General features: G+C 35.6%; 1 protein-coding gene across 5 annotated transcripts in view; it reads left to right on the forward strand.

The window, feature by feature from the left end:
* The first annotated feature begins 9,895 nt into the window (after nt 1–9,895).
* LOC132939587 (clumping factor A-like) overlaps nt 9,896–23,854 on the forward strand; it is a 40,696-nt gene continuing 26,737 nt past the window's right edge. For 2 of the 5 annotated variants that reach the window (XM_061006838.1, XM_061006839.1), the window contains exons 1-4: nt 9,896–10,193; nt 10,457–10,574; nt 11,497–12,103; nt 16,324–16,884. In XM_061006838.1, the coding sequence (XP_060862821.1) occupies nt 10,458–10,574; nt 11,497–12,103; nt 16,324–16,884 (1,285 nt within the window). In that variant the 5' untranslated portion in view covers nt 9,896–10,193; nt 10,457. The remainder of the gene's footprint in view (nt 10,194–10,456; nt 10,575–11,496; nt 12,104–16,323; nt 16,885–23,854) is intronic. The other 3 variants (XM_061006840.1, XM_061006841.1, XM_061006842.1) reach the window with 3 other exon arrangements.

Below are 23,854 nucleotides of genomic sequence, written 5' to 3' on the forward strand. Positions count from 1 at the left end.
ATTTTTGTTTCGGGACATGTTTAGGGTTTATAGGGACACGTTTTTGAAAACAGGACTATCTATATAAATGAATTGGTACAATTCTGATTCTTTTAGAATAAAACAGCGTACGGTTTCGTTGGTAGTTTCTATGATAATATATGTGGTGAATATACGTATTCAGCTGACTCATCACTCTTCTCGTCCTGTAATAATTCTAAAATCGTATAGGTAGGTATGTCGCGTGTGCTTAAATATTTTGAATTTTGATGATACCTATATTATTAATATTATCTTAATGGACATTGTTATGGTATATTGGTATTCATAATTCATACATCAATAAACCATAATGATATTTTAAATGGCTTAATCTCTCTGCTGCGTATTCTGTACTCTTAATAAATGAACCGGACCAGTTTCTATCGGCGTCCTCTACCCGGGCGTTGCCAGAATGAACGCACAATATTATCATTCGTTATAATCCTTCCAAATTATGATGTTGTTGACTATAAATACGACCGCGGTGATAAAACCATAATATACAATGCAGCCGAGTTCCGACGAACAACGGCGAAGAGAAAACACAAATCCAATAGATCGAATGGTTGGTATATAACGTACAGAAATCGATTATTCACGGAATATTACGACGGACACCGTGCATATATAGGTATAACATTATGTGCGATCGATATTTTATAATAGTATTTTGTACATTATTATGTTGTTATAATAATAATATCATTATGTACGCGTTCGCGCGAGAGTTTTTCGCGGGTCTTCGAAAAAAAGCATTATATGGGTATATATGGGTCCTGTATATAGACACTGCTATATTGCCACTGTTTTGATTTCGCTTTTATTATTTTGTCTGTCACCGACATCCGTGTATATATATATATATTACACACGCAGCCCGGTATACTTTCACCCTCCTCCCAACGAATGCAACACACACCCCTCACGACTCGTCTGCACACCGTACGCATAATATTACACACAAACCTAAACACGAACCGTGACGTTTTAATGATTTTCTTCCGAGCGATGTTGACGTATATTATCATCATTATTAAAATGTATTCCGCGCGCGAGCATGCCCCATATGGGTATACCCACATCAACTGTATTAAACTAATATTGCGCTAATCGTTCGATTCATCCGCCGGTGTTTCAGCTCGGGGATAACTGTACGATATACTGGGCGGTGGCAACACAAACTTTACACATCAAATATGTATCACACAAAACACAGTATATGTTAACACACTATGTTGATGTACCTATCGCCGATTTGCCGACACGCATATCGTATACAGATAATATTATTATGATTCTCACTGTCGGCACAATAAGGCCATAGCTCAACAAAAAAATGTTCGGGAAATCAATAAGAAAGTTTCAAATAAAATTACTTAATTTTTTCATCGAACAAACAATAACGTTAAAGGCACATAAATATTTATAGTTTCGTTGTGATTATAATCGAGTGATTTCAAAAAAACGCTTAAATTGCAATATAAAATAAAAGCATAGGTAATATAATATTTACTATTTAGTTTATAAAGTAAACAACTTCAGTCTCGAATGTTTGATTATTTTTAACAATATTAACAACGAACATACATACAACACATACATACATATTATAGACATTTGTACATCAAATAATTATTATTAAAAAATAAAATTATAATAATAATATAACTTTTTGTATTAAAATAAAAAATAATTAACACCCACTCTGTCTCTTATTTTCCTTATTTTTCCTTAATTCATCAATATTTTCTACTGTGGTTGAGTACCTATTAATCATCATAGATACTAGAGTTGAGAATTATTATTTTTACTTGTAGTAGTCTATTAAAAAATATTTTAACAACGTATACATTTTCAATAATACATACCTAATATTAATACTTGTGTTGGCAAAATACAACTTTTACTATGTACAATGAACTATCAAGTACTTACTTGGTTTCCTTTATGTTAGCTCTCTTAGGGGATTGAATAGATATTTTTGTATCACACAAACTTAAAAGTTTTTTTAACTCTACCACAAGGGTCATTATAGTTATTATAATAATACAAAAATATACACGATTTAAATACTATGAATTAAAATAATAGTGTATGACTAGAGTAAAAATGCGTGTAATACATTAATGATAACAATATTTTAATATCACTATTGTTATGACGTATGTTATTATCTCAATATGCGGCGTAGTAGCTCTGAATGTTTCATTGTTTTAAGTTGCAAAAGCGCCTTATTGTTTTGCCTTATGTACTTGTTTCAGTAAACGAGCCACATTTTGTTTTACGGCCAAATTGTACTAAGGAATGAATTTAACATTTACGTTCAATGCAATAAAGATTTTCAGAAAATATTATTTTTATTGAAATAAGGAGGTAGATGGAGCCACTGCCAAAAAAAAGAGTAAAACTCACGAATTCATAGACACCATAAACACAAAAATCATGAATTTTGAGTTTTGGCCTTATTGACAGTGCGATATGGTATATTGTTTCTATGAAATAATACAAAAATATACTACGTACCTATATTATGTTATATTATTACTGTACGCGTGTCTATCAAAATATGAAGGATAATAGACCGAGCTCACTCCTATTTTTCCTTTAATAACGTCAATATTTCAAATTCTGATTTCTAGAATTAAAAGTTTGCCTAAGTATTATTATGATGAAAATCCAGTAGTTATAACTGCTATTCCTCACGACACATCTCCACTGGGATGAAGCCCCTCCTATCTTATTCTACCAGATAAGAGTATTGTTGTGTTTTTGTAACAAATGGTTTATATCAAAAATTATGTTTGAAAAAAGTATACTTAAGTCTTAAGGATAATAATTTTATATGCTTAGTTTTATACCATTTAATAAGTGACCTACGGCGCAGCGTAATTATTATTAATAAATACCTATCCAAATCGAAATTCCAACGAGTAGTTTTTGAGTCATATAGCTTTGTGTACTAAGGATGATAGTTTTATCGTCCATGATAATTGATAATAAGGTTAGAAGATATGTGGGCTATAATTAATTTAAATTAATATAATTATTACTACCTAGTTTAATATTAAACTATAAACATTTTTTAATTTGTGAAAATTGTCTGAGAATAATAAAATAAGTAATTACTAGATTAGCTATTCACAACCTTTTTTTACTCAACGCCGGTTAGGTTAGGTTGAGTTGAATCATTCTTGTAAAACCATTTATAAAAACTATTATCCTAAAAATAATTTAATTTAAATTGTATGAGTATACATTTTAATAACTCAGAAACTCTTTGGTTAGATTACATCAACATTTTCAAACAATTCATCTGCTTAAAAAAATTACCGTGAAAAGGGTTGTTAAAGTATTTAAAAATATGGTCTTAACTATAGGTACTTAAAATGTCCAATAATTCTCAGTTGGTTCATTATTAGGTAAATGTAAAAACGGCGGTGTATTTTATCGTCGGTGAATCACCCTGTATAGTAACTCCGCTTTAAACTTTGATATAAAGTTTGTGACGATAAATATGTACTGCTGGCGCATATATAATACCATTTCAAATTACCTTTTCGACAGATGATTTATGACATCAATACACTCGCGTTTTAATGCAACCCAAGTTTGACCATTTCGGAGGGGATGGGCATGGAATTAGCGAGTTTATTTTTCTTTTGATAAACGGATTCTGCAGATAATTTTACACAGTCACATGATACAGACGAATGTACTGTAGTGTAGACCAATAAGATTTGTTTTTTCCATTTAATAAAAAATACTTTGCCACTATCCGTTTCTTAAACACAAATATATACTCGGTATCACAAATCGTTGTTCTAGCGCTCATTTGCTAATAGACACCAATAATTACTATATTAAAATATACTATGGACCACGACAAATTTCTAAAATATTAATTATAATAATAATTACAATATACTTAACTGTTCATTTTATATAGAAACAAATGTTCGGAGAACGGCGTATTTTATCTCTACGTTTTCATTAAATTCCATATAGGTAATGTTTTATTTAAAATGTACATTTGTTTTATTTAAACAACTCGTAATAATATTATAGCTTTGGAAGGTATTATACTATTATCTAACATATTTTTAAATATTATCATTTATCAGTGTAACTTTTAGTTTAGATTATCTTTTTTGTTTTATTTAAATCTTTGAATATATTTATCAACTTTACTGCTAACCTATGACAGGTATTATATATGCAATGCATATATACCCGATGGTTTTCTGCAGATAATGCTTATAAACATTACGTTTCTGTGTATAAATGCAGTATCCATTTACAATAATGAATGATATTTGAATATTTCGTGCTTTCAAAATAGGGAGTAGAGACATTGGTTTTTGGTTGAATTTATTTCAATCCTTATCAAATAATAATAAATAATATAATATACGAGTAGGTATAATAAATACAATAATACACTGGGGGACGAAGTGCCCGAGTGGACTAAGGCGTCGGTTGCGTCGTGCACCGTCTTCTGTTCGAACTCGGCCACGGGTGGCATTTTTCTTCGGGCAGTCACGGTGTCCGGAGAGAGAGGCCACCATCACCAACCCGGGCATGGCAGATACCTACGGGTGCCCACTTAAAAATTCTGCCAAAACAAACACACACGTGTTCAAAACCTACAGTACCCTCCCCCGCAGTTCCACAGGCTAATGACCTCGGTTGTCGAAGCCTCAACCCAAAAAAATTATAATAATAATAATAATATACTATAATATACGTACATTAATAGACATTGAATTTTCTCACATAATTAAATATATTATAAGCTGGGGATGGGCTATTCGCGAGAACACAACGAGACGGAAATTCCTTGAACGTGTAGGAATTTTAATGAATCATATAGAAATTGCGGAACAAATTATTGTTTACCCATCATAAGGCTATATAATGTTGTATTTAATTTAATTAATCGAGTTTTTTACTAAATGTTTATTTTAAAAAGCACTTATATTGCTTAAAAATTAGGATTCAATAAATTGTGATTTGTACTTTGTACTTTCGTAGTGATGTACCTGTATTGCCGGTCTCGATGCTATATATTTTGTAGAATCGATAAGTCCCACTACAGTTCTCTGAATTTTTTTTTATTACATTAATGCAAAAAAATTGATTAAATAGGTCTAGCATTTAGTCACTAAATAACAATATTTATTTTTTGCAACAATAATAACCAATACATTATTTTGATCTGACAAATCATATAATATATTATGTAGGTATAGCTGTTAATAATAATACTATTAAATTGAATACAATTTATAAAACCAATAAGCCTTTTTTTATTTCTTTAATTAATGTTTTAAACACTCAAAATCTCACTTTTAAATAAACATGTATGACGTAAACGGAAGATATAGAAAGGTAATATAAATTATTAAATGATGCAATACGGATTTATAAAAACGAGTTATATTATTCTTGGACGAATAGAAATCCTGTTAAAGATTTTAGAAACACATCATGGTCTAGGTACTCTAGACCCTTGTTCATACTCAGATATTCTGGCTTTAACCAGCAAATAGAGAATGTAAATCGAGAGCTATATTTTACTAGGTGTATGTCATATTATGAATATTTTTTTGACGTTCTTTATAGTGTTACGATGACAATAAATAATAAACAAAACATTTGTGTGACTTTTTTTTCGATTTTATTTTAATACTTTCTTGATTCTTTCTAAAAACTATATAAAAATGTCTCATCAGTAATTGTGTAGTATATCCTTGCAATAAGGATACTTACTCTGAACAAAATTACTCTTTTATTCTGCTGAAAATATTAACTGTACTAAGTACTTGCCTAATGATGAATAATTATCCTGTACTATAACAGGATTTTATAATACCTACATTTACAAATTATTAAAATATATAAAATAATATAGTTATATATAATATGTAAAAATATACATAAATTAAAAGACGTATATGACTCTAATAAAAAAAAAAATTGGTAATTTTTTCAGTTTTTGACATTCTTGGGAATGGCCTTTCTTCCCTGACACGGGGACGAGAATATAGGTTTCCGAGAATTTCTGGCAGTATACTAACCCTATTATAGACCAGTGCTTCTCAAACTGTGGACCATGGCGCCTTAAGTGGCCGTATATATAATAGGGAGAGGGCACACAATATTTTAAAATATTTGTTTTATGAAATTAATTTATAAAAAAAAAAAAATTCTATTATCAAAATCGAATAGTCAGAGATTTAATAAATAATACAACTATTGGTACATTGAAGAAGTTTATTTCACTTTAGGCAATCAACAATGATAAACTTAATATACCATTTTAACTTTAATAATGTAAATCCATATTATACAACTGTTACAGTCGTTAAAAATGAAAAATGGTTGAAAGAAAATATAATAATAATTTATCCACTTATTTCAAAATACGTTTTAAGATCTTTAAAAGGTATATCTATACCTACTATACCTACTATATATTTAATCTGCGTTTTTAATATTATGGGTTCGACAATTTAATTTTGATGAGTATATATAATATTATGTAGTTAAGAAAAAAAATTCCCTATTATTTTAATGATTTTGATGGTATAAATATAATAGTCCTATTCCATAGGGGGGGGGGGGGTAATTTTACAAAAATAGTTTGATGAACACTGGTATGTATATAGATCACCCTATAGTCACCATACCACGCACATATTATATACTATCATATATATATATACATTATACACTAAATAGATTTTATATGTATAACAGTATTATAGTACTAATGAACACTTCTAAAGCGTAGATCGTTCTGTACATATTATACAATCAATTAGAGAAATAGCTTAAGTACCTGCCTACATAGTAATAAGTAGAAATAATAGTTAATATTGCGTTGTATATTCTATTCCACGATATTTATCCCTGTAATAACCGACTTCGGTGCAATTAATGTTTTGAGTGTGAGACGTAATGTGTATGTGTAATGTTCATATTATGTATTTTGATCTAAAAGTATTGACGTTTGAACTTATAATGTTATATGGCACAATACGGATTATATTCCATGCATTATTCTATACTATAAAATGATTGATCGTAATATGGTTAGGTCTCGGGGTAAAGTTACATCACATTGATTTGATCTTTTTTTATTATTATTATTGAGAACAAATTAAACACAACTTTCAAGTTCAACTGAAGTGATTTTTGTTTACTACGGGACCTTTATTAGAATTTATTGGCTCATGAAAAATGCAATAATTTAAGGGCTGTTTTTTCAGAATAGGTTTTATTGTTCAATTTTTTTTTTTGCATTAACTACAAACATTTATCAATACAAAATATTTATGACGTTTTAATTTAAACAACTGTTTTCTTTTTACTTATATTTTAAAATCATATTCAAATTTATTTTTAATTAATTAATAACAAAGTGCATCATTTCAAAATTATTGTTTTTCTATGGATTTATATTTACTGTCGGATAATTAAATGATAATAAAACCAATTTAAAATTTAAATTGATATTTTAAATGTTACGATACTAAGTTCAATTTATATACGAGAATCTATTTTTATTCATCTTTAGAAAAAGCCACAGCAACAATCGGCTAAGGAATATAATTTGTATACATAACCTTAATCTTAATTAGGCATAACGGTTATTAATCATAATGTACCTCCTTTTATATGTATCTTTTCTTATTTCTATTTTTTAATTTGATTCTGATCTACATAAATATCATACCATAATTTATTGATTTCACGTTCCATATTTTATTAATCAATGTTACTAAATAGTTGAATGTATTTGTCTTTGTGTTGCTTTATTTTTTTAAGAATAAAATGGTATAAAATTATTTCAAAATGAGTTTTGGAAGGTCGGCTTAGGTGCTAATAAATAATGAAAAATTCATAACGATTCATAAAGTTGGAAAAAAAATTTGTTTGAACGTATCGTATTTTAATTTCATCTACATTTTACCGGGATACGTTAAACATTATACATATTTATAATGCCATAGATGTAAGTTGTTGTAACATTAATGATGTTAAGTAAATTATTTCATATATTAGGTACACATTAGATTAGGTATTCAGAAAACAAGCTTATTATTTTATGGTTGGTAAAGTGACGTAATAGAAACTCCGTAGCTCCACTACAAAATTTAGTGAATGTATTCAATAAATCATCCTGTGAGTATATGAATATGATATGTATAGTAATTAAATGTCGAGTACTTGAGTATTCGTAAGACTAAAAAGTTTGGAACGACGCCGTCGTATTTCTCTTCTCTCTTTGACAGTCTTTTGGTGTGCTATTCTTGCCTATATTACATATTTTGTTGATTCTGGCAAAACCACAAGTAGCACATATTATGTAATTAACAAAGTCCTACCTTCAGGGCCACCCTGAATAAAGTAACAGTCGAGTCACAAGTGCATACATAGCCATTTTCAAAAACCACTCGTTGTTTTCTACAAATCATAGTCCGCTCAAAATAGATTATAATTATCACTGCAAATTCGCATACCTCGTCGAAAATAATATAATATTATGGGTGTGACGCATGTGTATAGGTACTTAATAGGTGAGTGACGTTTATTATAGCTGTGATAAGCTGTAAAATAATGTTCGTACAAACATAATCAATAACACTAATTATAGTGATAAAATAGCAAAAGCAAAAGCATTAAGATATAAAATCGATAAAAATCGAGAGATATCTTGCATTCACAGTGACAATAGAATCATAAAAATGTAATTTTAACACACACGCAGAGGTACTACAGGTGTTATATTATTATTATTATTATTATGTACCCATATACAGCGTGCACGGGAGCTTAAACGTCAATGCGTTACGTTGCAGACCGCGGGCCATGTGCATATTACTGTAGTACAGTAAGTTGGCATTGATAAGCAATGCGTTGCCGTGCGATTGGAAGCAATAACCGTCGGAACCGGAATAAACAAAAATAATGTTATAGGTACTTTGTACGTTTGATCAGTAATTATTGCGTTCATTAACAAATATTTAATTTAGAAATCCCGTTGCAACGTGCCGAAGAATTGGTACGAACCTCATACCACGTCGTCCCGAATACGACGTATACGATACGATAATATAATAATATAGTTTTTATAGTTATTATTATTTTATGATTTTTTAAAATATTAACTGTAAAATAACCAATACGGTTAAAAATAATATGTACACACGTCTCCAGACATTTCAATGACCAAGGTCACGAGAATAAACTATAACCTATATTATTTATTATACTAATAACGACAGAATATGATATTATTGACTTTGTGAAATGATTATTTGCAATTGGGAGTAGTAAAAGTTTTAATAATTCACCATACGACAGTAATAATATTACCATCGTAATTCGTGACTATATATTATATTTGTCATAGTAATATATTATACTAATATTATATTCCATTCGAACTAGGTAATATAATATTATGTGTCCTATCAGCGTAACGACGACGCTCTACGCGTGTAACGACGACGCTTAAATAATAAATATATTTAAAGGATAATAAAATATAATAATAATAATCGGTGTGATACGGACGCGGACGTAAGGCCGTGATGATTTTGGGCAGTCGGAATGCAAACGGAGGTATAATATAAAATAGGATGTACAAAATGAGTTTCACATTGGAAAATTATAGATGGACATGAGTGTGTGTGTGTGTGTGTTATAGCCGACGATTTTTGTCTTTAAAAAAAAAAAAAAAAACACTATTCTCCTGCTGCCGGGAGGACGAAGGGGAGGGGGGCCACGTCCTAGGGAAAGTCTTCTTGGCGCGCACTTGGCACGGCGCAGGTCATCAACTATAACGGCACCTTCTCCGGTATATAGCTCTTCTAAGTTTAAACTACTCTTTTAGTCAATTGCCGAAGCTCAGTACGCGCATTTAAGAGTTGACTGAATAGTCGGAGAGTAGTACAACTGCTGCCAGTGTGTTCGGTTTGCTGATTCGCGTGCGTTTACCATCAAATATTCCGTGCGTGCGTGCCTTTACATATAGAGTGTTGCGAGTTATAATTTTTTTTTTACACCGATTCGCGACTACTGTTCGGATCGTAAGCCGAAAATCAATTCCGTGGTGCGGAAATTACTGACGCCTAGAAGACGTTTTCATTAACAACATTTCAAAGGTTAGTGTTTTGTTTTTTTTTTTTTTTTTTTTCCAATACGATAAATATGAAATAAATATATATATTTTAAACTCGTACACGTTGATCAACAACAATAATAGCCACCACAAACAGATATTAATATATTTTACTGCGGAAGATCGTGTGGAATAATCGAAACTCCAAAGTCAGCGGTTCGAGAAATGACAAAAATAAAATTAAAATAATGATATATTTTTAATTTGGCGTGTAGACTCGGACTGAGATTACCCTAAATATTTTAGGATGTATACGAGCCAGGATGAGAAATATAATAAACGACCCTTGGATACTACCACGATCTCCATTAGTGTCCCTAATGAGATCAGCGATGTCAAGTCGCCTCCTTCTCGCAATCTATCGGTGAGAATATTATTACTTCTTGTATGACTTCCTCCACCCGTGGGTTCTGGGATCGCACAAATCGCAAACGCTTTTCCAGGTTGTCGTCGTACGAGCGGGCAAACCGAAGGCGCTTGTTTTTAGCTTGGTGTTTTTTTTTTTATTTTTTTTTTTTACGCCAACCTCAGTATATCTAATATACCTATGTTTGTTATACATTATATGGTATAATGTAAATCAAATAATAGTTGGCGAAAAAAAAGAAAAAAACGCATAAATAGACGTAGTAGCGTAGTAAATACATATATATTATATATTAAATACGTACATATTATATAGCAATAGGGTACGCGCAATGTGGTGGTTCTGTGACGGGTTTGTTCGCGGCGTTCTGGGAACGCACCAAGGTTCAAGGTGAATTATTTATACCATTAATAATAATATTGTTATATAATGATTAGAATATTATACACTTGAACCAGTTTCGGGTCGATGTCGTGGACGCGAGTAGGTCAGCGACATACCTCGACCACGTTTCCGGGTGACGGCTTAACGAAATGCCGACCAAAAAAAAAAAAAAACCGTTAAACTAGAAATACCGAGATCCTCTTCTCGAAACACATACACGAGACATGTCTTTGAAATGCACAACGTTCGTATATACCTCGGACACCGTGGTCGTAACCACGAGAACACGGTTTTTTTTTTCAAGGTCTCGGCTCTCTACCTAGGTACTTTAGAAAAATATACCTGATTCGGTCGCGGTGCCCCCCGAGCCCCAAACTCGGTTTTGGGGACGAGGCCACTCCGAACTACCGGCGTGTACATATAATAATAGTATTATAGCGTAGATCATCGTGTGTGTGTGTGTGTGTGTGTGTATATATAATATATATATATGAAACGACATAGCGTGTTTATTTGTGCCGCGATGGTGTTTCAGATGATAAAATGGGTGCTGATCGTGAGCTTGGGATGCTGCGCGCTGATGTACAGCGCCAGCTCGTCACCCATCGTTAGCAGCTCGACGTCCGAACCGGAAAAGGAAAATCACCATGCGAACGCGGCCGCCTCAGAGACGGCAGACAAGCTGGTAGCCACGTCGCCGGACAGTGGCCGGCAGTCGGCCGAGACAGCCGCCGTGCAACCGGCCCCCGTTTCCGAATCGGTTCCGGTGGCTCTGCCGTCCGCGCCGGCCGCCGTCGCGCCGGAAGCGTCCACAGACGAGGACGACGATGACGACGACGACGACGACGATGTGGTCGACTTGGACATCACCGGCGACGACGACGACGACGATGACGAGGAAGAGGAAGACGACGACGACGACGACGACGACGATGACGACGAGGAAGAAGAAGATGTCGTGCCACAACCGGCCAGCGCAAACGCCGCCAATGGCGCCGCCGATCAGTCGGCAGCAGCTTCCGGATCGACTTCCGGTTCCACAGCGGCCCCAGCCGCGAGTTCCGGTGGCGACGACGACGACGACGATGACGAAGACGAAGACGACGATTACTTCGACCGATTCTTCGAAGACATCCTCGGAGGTCAGTCACGATTTTCCGATTATACATAATTAAATAATATTATTTTTTCACGTTCGCCACATATTATCACAATATATATGGTGTAACCATGATTGAGCGTCGCTCGACCATATCTTCACGTATTATTGCCTTTAAATGCTGCACCATCAGGGGAAACGATAGAAATAAAAGCTTCGAGCCGGGTTCTCACTACGCCTTGTCGTGTATACGGTTGAATATAGTATTCAACTTGTTTGAAGCAAACGTTTCGGGCACGAACATGTGGTTACCTACGAAACACGACGTGACACGGTGCAGTGTGAACCCGGCTTTACGCAGCACTTAATTGTTCTGCGCCACGTACCAATGTATATTGCCCACCTCATTTCTCTCGAAACGCAGGAATTTGTTGGATATAGTCGGTATAACGGGCGGGGGTTTTTTCTTTCTGGATTTTATCACTTTTAGATGCTCTTCCGCGTCCCCCGGACGCACACGTCGAGTTTTATTCAACAAAAAAAACGCGGTACGCAGGTACGCGATTCGCTATCGTCCCGGACGTCGGACTTTCGCGCTTTTTCGGCGACGTTTGGACGCGTTCGCATCCCACTGCTGCAGTGTGCGTGTGCAGTCGATGACACCCTGTTTGTGTGTACCCACAATTCTACGCCGAAAACAATTTTAAAACGTCGGCTCAACCGTGCGCGGCCGCTGTGTCCATCCGATCGGATCGATATTCGTCACCATCGAACAGTGTTCAGACGACACGCAACCGAATCGATTAAGTTCACGGGAGGCGGATAATGGAAGCGGACGGTGGAAACGCCAGACCCTCCCTCCCCCCCCCCCCCCCCCCCGATCGCCCGTCGAGAGTGCCAAACGTTTCGACGATTTCGCCAGAGTTCATTTTCTCGTCAACCAGCGTTTTTCCGCGATTCGAAATCTCTCGTACCGAACGTGCGGTACACGTACCTATATACCCGCACGTTGCGATATCGGTCCACGGGAAAAGGAAACAACGAAAACCGATGGATAAATAAACGAGTTTCCCCCGGAATTTCGTACGGATAAAATCCGATCTCGGTCACGATCTCCGTCACCGCCGCGCACGCGTCTCTATACCTGTACACAGTATTGTACACCTGCAAAGTGGGCATAATATAATAATAATTACATCCCGGGCAATGGTACGTGGCTGAGAAAACCGCTGTTGTGCACACTTTTTCTAATAACATTATTATTCGCTTTATTATATTTTTTCTATTTTTCGTTGTTCATCGTCTTCTTCTTCTTCTTCTTCTTCTTCTTATTCTTATTCTTTGCTCGCTTTACACACCTGATAACGGTGACTCGATAAACAATGATTAATACTCTCGATCGTTGACACCGAAAATCATCACAAAAGCACTACATAATATTACCAAAACGAATTGCGAACAGCGAACAATGCAAAACTGTAAACATAAACACATGACAATTATGTTTTATAGTGATTTTTATTCAATGTTGCTTCTGCCGGTTTCATAACAGTCACAGGACGGTCATTATGTATATGTTTGTACTACTACCGTAATATGAATTCATACATACGGTTCCACGACATTAATGTTATATCTTCCACTCATTCATCTGATCATTTCATGTAGTTTAGTTGTAATTACCCGACAACGATATGCATAAAATTCGGCCAAAATTCGTCCCCGGTCGTATCGCTAAGCAATATTATGCTAAACGTTATCATAGTAACGATAACAATACACAGACTATCGGGTTTAATAATAAAAAAAAAAAAAAACACTACGTCGTTTCCATCATTTTCCACAGTGGTTTCGACCACTTACGACCAACAGTCTTTTCTGCGAGTATCTCATAATTATTTATCAATCCGGCGAGGACAAATTTTGGTTCAGATTTTTTCCATTTTTCCCTGTGGGTATATATTTTTGGATGTGCGTGTAGCATGCCGCACGCCACATAACGTACCTACGTATATATGCCATCTGTTGGATTCTATGACACGAGTGTAATTTTGGCATTGTGTGTCTGTTTGTTTTTTTTAGGTTGATCGAACCCGATCGACCGCGGGAGACTAACAATTACAGAAACATAACATCAAGATACGACAATGTGTACATAAAATATATATATATATATATATATGTATACACATTTTTACATTGTATATGACATGTGAAAAACAACATCGAGAAACTCATCTCACTACTTAACGGACTCGATCAAAAACACTATGATATACAAAAAAAACAACAACAAAAACAACGACATAGATTTAAGAATGTAAAAACAAAACTTATTTATTCAAAGTTTTTATTTATTTATTTATTTATTTATTTATTAATTAATAATTTATTTTAGATATTAGAAATTCAATATTTCAATGCTATAATATTACACCTATAATTTTTTTTTTTTATACATAATATGATATAATATATAATAATATATAAAAATATATTTACGACAATTTGTTACCAAACAACAACTACTCGAATAACGAATACATACATGCATATATATATATATATATATATATATAAATAATATTGTAGTGTGTCATTTAATAACAGTCAAAACAAAATTATGTTAATTCGTGTTCAATATAGAGTAAGATTTATTATAATAATATTAATATCTTTGAGTGTCATAACGAATTATTATTTATTTTTATCAAAAAGTAAAAAAAAAAACATGGCTGTGATAGCAAATATTTCAGCAAATAAACAGATTTGAATACATTGAAACTACATTATGTTAATAATTTAAATCCACACCTTACTTATTATCAGTGCCGAGCGCATTATTGTCATTATAATACTATATTATAATGATATGATCACACTATTATAGGTACAGCGTATAATAATTAATAATATAAACAATATTATTACAATACAGTAAAAGTATGGGGAAAAAAAAAAACAAATAACGGTGAAGGTATATTCTGCACACACACACACAACACACACAACACACACACACACACACACGCACACACACACACACACACACACACACACACACAACAGAAGTTAGTGTTTCGCTTTATACTGTGCGTGGTGTAGTGATGTATACCTGAAGGATGGTGTGTGGTGGGTGAAATGTTGGGCAAGCTCGCAGGAACTTTGCGAGGAATTTCGCCCGGAAAAAGGTTCCGTTGTAATAATATAATAGAATAATGTCATTATATTCTATGATATGCGTTTCCTGTCCGCGCACCTGTACCATACCGACTCGACGCCGAACAATTATTATTATTATTATTATTATTATTATTTTTTTTTACTATTGTTATTGTGAGCGCATAGATCCGCACGCGCATAATATTATTGATATATTTATATCGGCCAAATATAATATTGTTTTATCCGTCTACGTAACGTGCAATAATTGTAGTCGAAATAATATTATCATAACAATACGCGCACCTGTTGGTATTCGGATGTCGTAGAGATGATAGTACTATAAAAGGTCTGTAAGTTTACTATTGTGTACGGCTTGGAGTTCAGTTTAAATTTTCACTTGAAATCCAACAGCGTGCGGGTCAAGGCCGACGAGGCACATAATAATAGTAATGATAATAATTTTTTATTTTTCGCCGATCGACGACGGTCGGGTTGGGCTGCGGGTTGAATCTCGAGATCATAGAAAATATCCCGGTTGCAGCGATATTTTCGAGGTAGGGTGCAAAAAAAAATGATCAAAGTTCGTATGTACCAATATAAACCAGTAACCTACACGTACCCATAATATAATATATACAATAACCGACTTCGAGGTATATATACTGTCGTCGTACTGTAAGCTGCGATCCGGCGATGAAGACGTGTCTTAAGACGACGAAGGTGACTGCGGTGACGACGAGGACGAAGGAAGTATGTAATTAATATAATAAAATAGAAAGAACTCTTCTGCATTCATCATTCGTATGCGGAGGTAAAAAAAAAAAACATAAAAGAAATCGGTGTGTGTGTGTATATATATATTAAAATAACTTAATACCTAAGTATGCTACTCATTTAAACTTCGCGATGTTTGCTGCCGAAAGGATACGGGTTTGTCAGATTTCCATGTAAATATAAAATACTTAAAGTCGCTTACTATAATAATATTATTATTGTTTTACTATTTTATCGATGTCGCAATATTAAATAATATTATTGCTAACGTGTACGCCGACATAATAATAGACGTTGTTGTTCTTGTGTATTGCATGATCACAGATGACGAAGAAGAGGACGAGACGTCTTCGGTTAGCACGCTGGTGTTCGGACAGGCGTCCACCACCGCGGTGCCCGTGCAGGGCCTGTCCGTGTCGTCACCGGCTGACGACTCGTCGGACTACGGGACGGGCGGCGACGGCTCCGCGGTGTCCAGCGTCAACTATGACGACGGCGCTGGCGTGGACGACGCGGCGGCCGCCGACCAGGACGGACCACACACCGTCACGCTGCTCTCGCCCGTGCCCAACGACGACGACTTGACGGACGGCGAGGACGGTGCCGCTCTCGTCGCGTCTTCCGTGCAGGCTGTCGAGTCCAACAGTATCGCGGCCGCGGCTGCTCCTGCGCCGGCCAACGCGAGCGATGACGACGACGATGACGACGACGACGATGACGACGACGACGACGACGACGACGACGATACGTCGGCCGCGGCCACGAGCGGCAGTGACGACGACGACGACGATGACGACGATGACGACGACGATGACGACGACGACGAATCCGGCGAGACCAGGACGGTGGCCAAGGGTCGAGCGCGTGAGTGCATAAAAACTTCCGGTAACTTTCGTCCGGTTGCGCCACCACCGCCTCACCGCATCCATCGCCGCTACACGTCCCGAATCGATTACCTGTGATTTTATTTTCTACCTTCTTTGGGCCACTTATATGCGCCTCCAGGCTTTATCCTATTCCATATTTCCATTAGACCTTTTTGGAAAAAATGTTCATTGATTCCGCAACAAAGTGCAGCAGCGATTTAATTAACCCACATTGATTCCGCCAATTTTGAATTGTAAGTTTAAGCCATTCGAAGTAGGACAATTGTTTTAAAAGTATGCTAACAATATAAACACTAGTCAAACCAGGAAAGTATAGTGGAAGTATAAAAAGTTATAAATCGTAATTTCGTCAATCGTTTATTAATTGGTACCTATATATACATTATTGATTATAATGTTAAAATGTACAGTTTTTTTCTGTTTTTCAAATCAGCTCAAAAGAGAATTAAGCGATTCAACAGCGATCCATCAAAAGTTATAAATCAGGGAATATATTTTGTTTTATAAATTAATGTATTTCTTTCCAATATTCATATTATAAGGAATAATATTTTATAGTTTTGAAGCCTGACAATTATTCAACATTTTGAAAAATGACTTATAAAAAATCGACTTGTATTAGGATTACATTTTATATATACTGTTATAATTAAATTCGGTGTAACCAAGTTGACCACAGATGATAATTGATAGGTTGTTTTAAATTTATCTGCACCTATACTTGCGGAATCGATGGGTCCCTTTATACGCCCACTCCTCGGTGTTACCTCCGTTAAATGGTTGAATTTCTCGTTTGCGTGCTTCGATTACGACTCGCGTATTTCAATTAGAATCGATCGTAAAGTTATTTCAAAGAGATTAATCTACTATGTACGTGTAAAACTGTAAAGTTAAATTTTTATATTACGAGACTACGGACGAACCGAGCGAGTGAGGTTCTGGTCAACTCCTATCGGTCATGTTCGATCACGAATAACTGTGCTGTGCACAGTCTATAACGAGTAACGTCTATAAAGCCTCTAACCTTACTGGCTTCCTGATGTCTAACTATAAGGTTTTTAGAACCTTATTAGTATTATTTCTCGGGTATCGCGATAGTTGCTAAAAAAAAAAAGCCATCGAAGATGACGTCATAAGGTAGGTGCGCACCGCGGGCGATTTTGCAGTTGGTCCGACACTAAAACAATGTGTATAGACGACCGTGATGACAATATTGTTACCGTCACTATCGCCGAGACGTTTAAAAGACGAAAAACATAATCCAGATAATTAACGCGATGTCCGCCGGGTGTTATGCGTTTACAGATACGGCTCAACGGCATAGGCATATCAACGTAATCTAATATTGTGATTAATATAACATAACACAGTACCTGGTGCTGCATTCACCACGGTGCACAGTGTATAGTGTTATAGATCGAGGCAAATACTCACGCCACATCGAGCTCATTTCCCATCGAAACTTTTCCGGTGATTTATCATCCACGCTAGCGTACGATTTTCCAACGTACCTCCAACATATTATACGGACTGCAGTGATTAATTACAATACTATAATAGGTATAGGTATATTGATAATATAATATATTGCCGAATGGTTTATTCCGTGTGCGTTGGTGTGGACTTTTCGTCTCTATTTATTTTCTCGCGTGCATTTTAACACGCTTCATTATTCGAGCCCGCAAATATCAATGGTCCAATAAGGAGACGAACGCAGCGCATGCCTCGGTCGAGCCCGAGGCGGTTAGGTGTTAAAATATATACAATAGGTACCGATTACAACAAGGAAATATTAATTACACGAATGAGAGACTCGACCGCGTTGCACGACATCGTAGGTACAATATTTACCTCGCCTTGCACGTGTATTCTCGATTTATTTCCCGAGGCTATATCGTTATTTCGAGATGCATAATGTTATTATCATTATTATTTCCCGTGTAAAAACATCATTACGATTTAATGCAACACTTGTTGAATTCGACCAAAAATGTATACTAATTATTATTGTAGATCTTGTTCGGAGGTACAATTACAACATTTTTACACGATTGAACCGTTATAACCAGTTATACTAACTATAGTAACTACCACAATATAACCTATCTTAGTGTTCACATTTTAACGTATCCGTATGCACTAAAATCGCCGTTCGACCTTCGACTACTTTTAATATTATAGTATATTATAATAATATAGAAACACAGTTATAACATTTCTCCGGTATTATAGATGAACACGGTTTTGTTGTCGTTGACCGACGATCGTTTTCACTCCAAACTGTATATAAACCGTGTACCAACCTCGTGCGATTAGCTCGACGGCCGAAACGATAATAATATTAATAGTAATATTTGCCAAGACTGTATGGCTCTAGAAAGTCGTATCTGTCTTTGCAGCCGGCCGTAGGTATTATATAGCCGTATCCGCATGGAAACGAAAGGTCTCATAAAATGGCCAAACGACGGCGAAAACGATCTCGGGATGTATTCCGTGACGTCACCAGTCCTATGTTATCCCGGAACGAGTGAGTGAAAGAGCGAGAGAAAAGGATAGACAGACAGACAGACAGACAGGGGGTAGGGAGAGAGGGCGAGAGACGGAGAGAGTGTCGGACGGAGAGAGTATAGTCTGGCCACGTAGATATCAAATATCCGTCTACATAAATAATAATAATCATTATTGCCGACGCCAGCCCTAATCCCCGGGCACCTACTACCTGTGACATTATTAACTTTCAAAGGAAGGAAAATGGAAATGTCTGCGTTTTTCTACGGGTCGACAATGCATTAAGATTGACATTTTTTTCTTCAATATCATTAAAACTAACAGTACATCAGTTAGGAACAACCTACTATACCTAAATTATTGAATAATTCATTGAATCCAATAAAACGCGAAAATATTCTTCAACGTTCTTCCATTTTTTTTTTCTTCTTTCAATCCGATAAAATATAGAGAATGGACCACCGTACTAGCCGTCCATCCGTATTTCAATGGGCGAATGCGCGGTTACCTATTATAATGTGCTTACCTACCTATATCCGACCTGACCGCGTCCAGTGGTATTCCGGAAACCTAAATCCGGATGCGGGCGCGAAGACGGGCGCGGGCTCCCACCGAAACGGGTTCAAGGATGTGACCTCCATACCGGTCGCGTATATGTGTCGACCATGTGGGCGTGCCAGGACGCTATATATAGCTATAGGCCGCCGTGTAGAAAGCAACCGGAATCGTAGGTACACAACGCGAGATTTATATATTACACGTTGTGTACGTGTGCACTTCGATACTTCGATAGAATATTATAATTTATAATGCGGTACATAATATTATTATGTGCCTCCGATACGACAACGATGTCGTGTCCCACGAAAATCGTTTCTCCAGAAAACTGGTACTTTCTAAACGGCCGGGACCTGCAGCCGCCCCCGGGGAAATTTCTCTCCGGTCCCCACCACGGCGGCGTACAGTTCACCCGTAATCGTATCTCTCTTGTACTGTTTTACTTTCAATCACTTGTACATGATATATAAGCCGTTTTCATCTGCCCGTGCCCATCACGACTATTTAAAAGCGTATACAGCTATATATATATATATATTATTTTTTTTTTTTATCGGAAACGATTTATTTACATTTCGTCCGACGAAACGGTTTTTATTACTTTTTTTACCAATAAAAATATATTATGCCGTGCACAGGTGTCGCGTGCATTACGCTTTTTCGGAGGCCTGCTGCAGTGTAGTAGGTATACACATTTACACATCGTAAACTTCTAGTCACGTTCCAATGGCAATTCACTAAATTAGTATCACTTTGTTCACCCTGCACTTACACGCACAAGACAATAGCACCGAATGACTCGACGCGCACTCGACAACAATTGTAATAATATAATTGTTTTCAGTAAATAAATTATAATCAAATAGAGAGGAAAACGAGATCCATATTATCTAAGGATCCAAAAATGTTTATCTGACATTTAATGATTTTCCGCGACTTTGTTATAATGTAATTACCTATATGAAACGTTTTAATACATTCTCGTTTCAAGTTGGGGAACTGACTTGAGTAATTAAAATGCAGACAATATTGTTGAATAAAAATGTAAGCTTTATTACGTTTTTTTTTTGTTTACCAATTTTGGGGTGCAATTCATATTTCACTCAATTTGCTACCATGTACGCACACGTAATTCTCACAATCCTTCTTATGTAGCGTTTGTTTGCATTTTTATATTTTCTCAGGAACACTAGATAATATTATAATATTGATGGACTTCTGGCACTTCTGCTAAAACAAAGTATTTGCATTTATATGAGTTATATTTTATAAATAGAGAGAAAAATAAAGCAACATAAACCGCATTTCTCTATAATAACACTTGCAATATTATTCTAGTTGAACAACCATTTTTGAGAGATTAAAAAAATGTTGATACTCAATATTCAAATAACCGATAACGTGAGCATGTTTCCTGTTTCTATAAATTGTGATGTTATTGAGTCGTGGCGGAAAAAAATGTGGTTGGTGTGTTTTACGTTTATCACAACAATAATGTTGCATGGTACATTAATCTATAACATAAATAATATCTTATACATTTTATGACGGATCACCGGGTTATTACTTACGATTTATTTTTTTATATATTCGAAATATCCGACCCTGTATTTTTTTATCCAAAAATTTTAAAAAAGAACACGACATGCGAAAATCTCGGTAAAAGTTCACGGGGGACCATGTGTGTTAACATTTAATGAGAAACTAACGGTTTTGTGGCTGTAATGTCGCTGAACGATAGAGCTCAACTCGAAATGCATTGCATCCAGCACGCATACCTATAATATTGACCTATAACAAGGAGCCAGCTGATTATCATCGGATTCGCCCTTAAGCCGGATGAATTTTCAAGAATCGTATAAACGTAAAATAAACAAATAACGCGTGTTCTTCGTCATCTGCGTAGATAATATCGAATAATTATACTCGTATACAAACGGATTTCTCTTTATATTCAAATAATAGGGAAATCAAACAATGTTTTTTTACTACTCTATAGTCTACATTTTTTTTTTTTTTTTTTTTTTAGTTTCATCCAACGAGAACGAAATTATTAATATAATATATAAGCTGTTAGAAGAGGGAGGGGGGGAGGCAGAAAAATAATCGGTTCATGTTCCTTACCGTTTAGCGTGATCATCGATAGGCCACGGAGGACGAGACTGAAGGCGTCGAAATAATATTCGGATTCTGTCCAGTGTGAATATGTATAGGATAGGCAACACTTATAAGCCACGTAAATAATTATTGTGCGAGGAATATGTAAACGATATTATATCGTGACGAACCTTTCGCCAACCTGCCTACGGTCTATACTGCTGGAAGACATCGTCGTCAGACAAAACTGACAAAAACGGTGTCCGCACCGTGATAATACATTAGCCATTACTAAAAACATACAACAGGTTAATGGTTGTCATATTATGCAGGGTTGAGATTTTGACGCAACGTCATTTTTATTCCCGTTGTTCCAAAACAACAATCATACTTATTTTAATGGTATTTTTCAAGTTTTTAGGACGTTTTTCACGACCGATTTTTGAACCAAACGTAAATTGTAATACAAAATGTATTTTTGTAATAAAAACCAACATATCACAGCAATTTTTCTTATCAACCCGGTATCTCTATACAATACTATATATATATATATATATATATTACTAATATAGGTAGGTAGGTACCTACATCATAATACCGTAACATACACCTAATAGTGGTCGAACAGTGTCAAACGTGTATAATAACGATTTCGTGTGAAGATAATAATATGATATACTCGTCAGCTCGTCGTTTTCCACACCCATCTGTTCACTAATAATTAAATAATCTAAACCGATACTTCTATTTTAGTGTACTCTGAAAAAAAAAAAAAAAAACGTTCCGCTGTACGACTTTTCTCCGGTACTCTTCTCCAGTGTCAAACGTGTATAATAACGATTTCGTGTGAAGATAATAATATGATATACTCGTCAGCTCGTCGTTTTCCACACCCATCTGTTCACTAATAATTAAATAATCTGAACCGATACTTCTATTTTAGTGTACTCTGAAAAAAAAAAAAAAACCGTTCCGCTGTACGACTCTTCTCCGGTACGACTTTCGTTCGGTAAGGTATTAAAACACAACAAGCCCCACTGCCCCGGACTCGTATTATACGCAGTCATAATGATTTTTTTTTTTTTTGTTTTAATTAGTTTTATTACACAATCTGTAAATATATTATTTTTACAATAAGCGTAAGTGTTGTAATAGATTAATAAAAAGTGACTGAAGACTTGAGCGAAGAATCCATCCAGTGATGGGACTTCTTGGAGTTGTGGATGGGTTTTATTCAGTGAGGAGGTCCCGACACCATTTTCGTTTTAGACGTCTTCCAGGGTCACCTGGAATGCTGAGGGCAGATAGGTTTGAGATTAGAGGATTTCGGTGGTTGGAGAGATTTGAGTGGAATCGTAATAAATAGAGTTTTGGCTGGCTACGAGGTAATGATATTAACCTGCGCATAAATGTATATTATTTCAGGCACGCGTGACGGTATACGATACACGACGCGGGTCATAATAATATTATTATCAATTATTATTTTATAAGACGCGCCCCGTCCGCCGCGGTTATAATATTTAAACGCCATCGGTTCGTGTACGACAAATACGGCGATCAATGTAATATAATGCGATAATTCGGCATACGCGTCAACATTTCGAACGCAAATAACGTTCGACCGCGGTGCCGCGACCGTGCGTATTCGCCGCAGCCGCCGTCGTCGGGTTCGCGCAGGAATGCAGTTATCGAATTTTAAGGAGGCCAAACCTGGTCGTGCGCCGCCGTTGTCTCCGGACCGGAGCCGCGCGTACCACTTATTATTATTTTTTTTTTGCGGTGGCCGTCCCATTTCGCGC

This window comes from Metopolophium dirhodum, chromosome 2 (assembly GCF_019925205.1).
Source record: "Metopolophium dirhodum isolate CAU chromosome 2, ASM1992520v1, whole genome shotgun sequence".
Classification (NCBI taxonomy): domain Eukaryota; kingdom Metazoa; phylum Arthropoda; class Insecta; order Hemiptera; family Aphididae; genus Metopolophium; species Metopolophium dirhodum.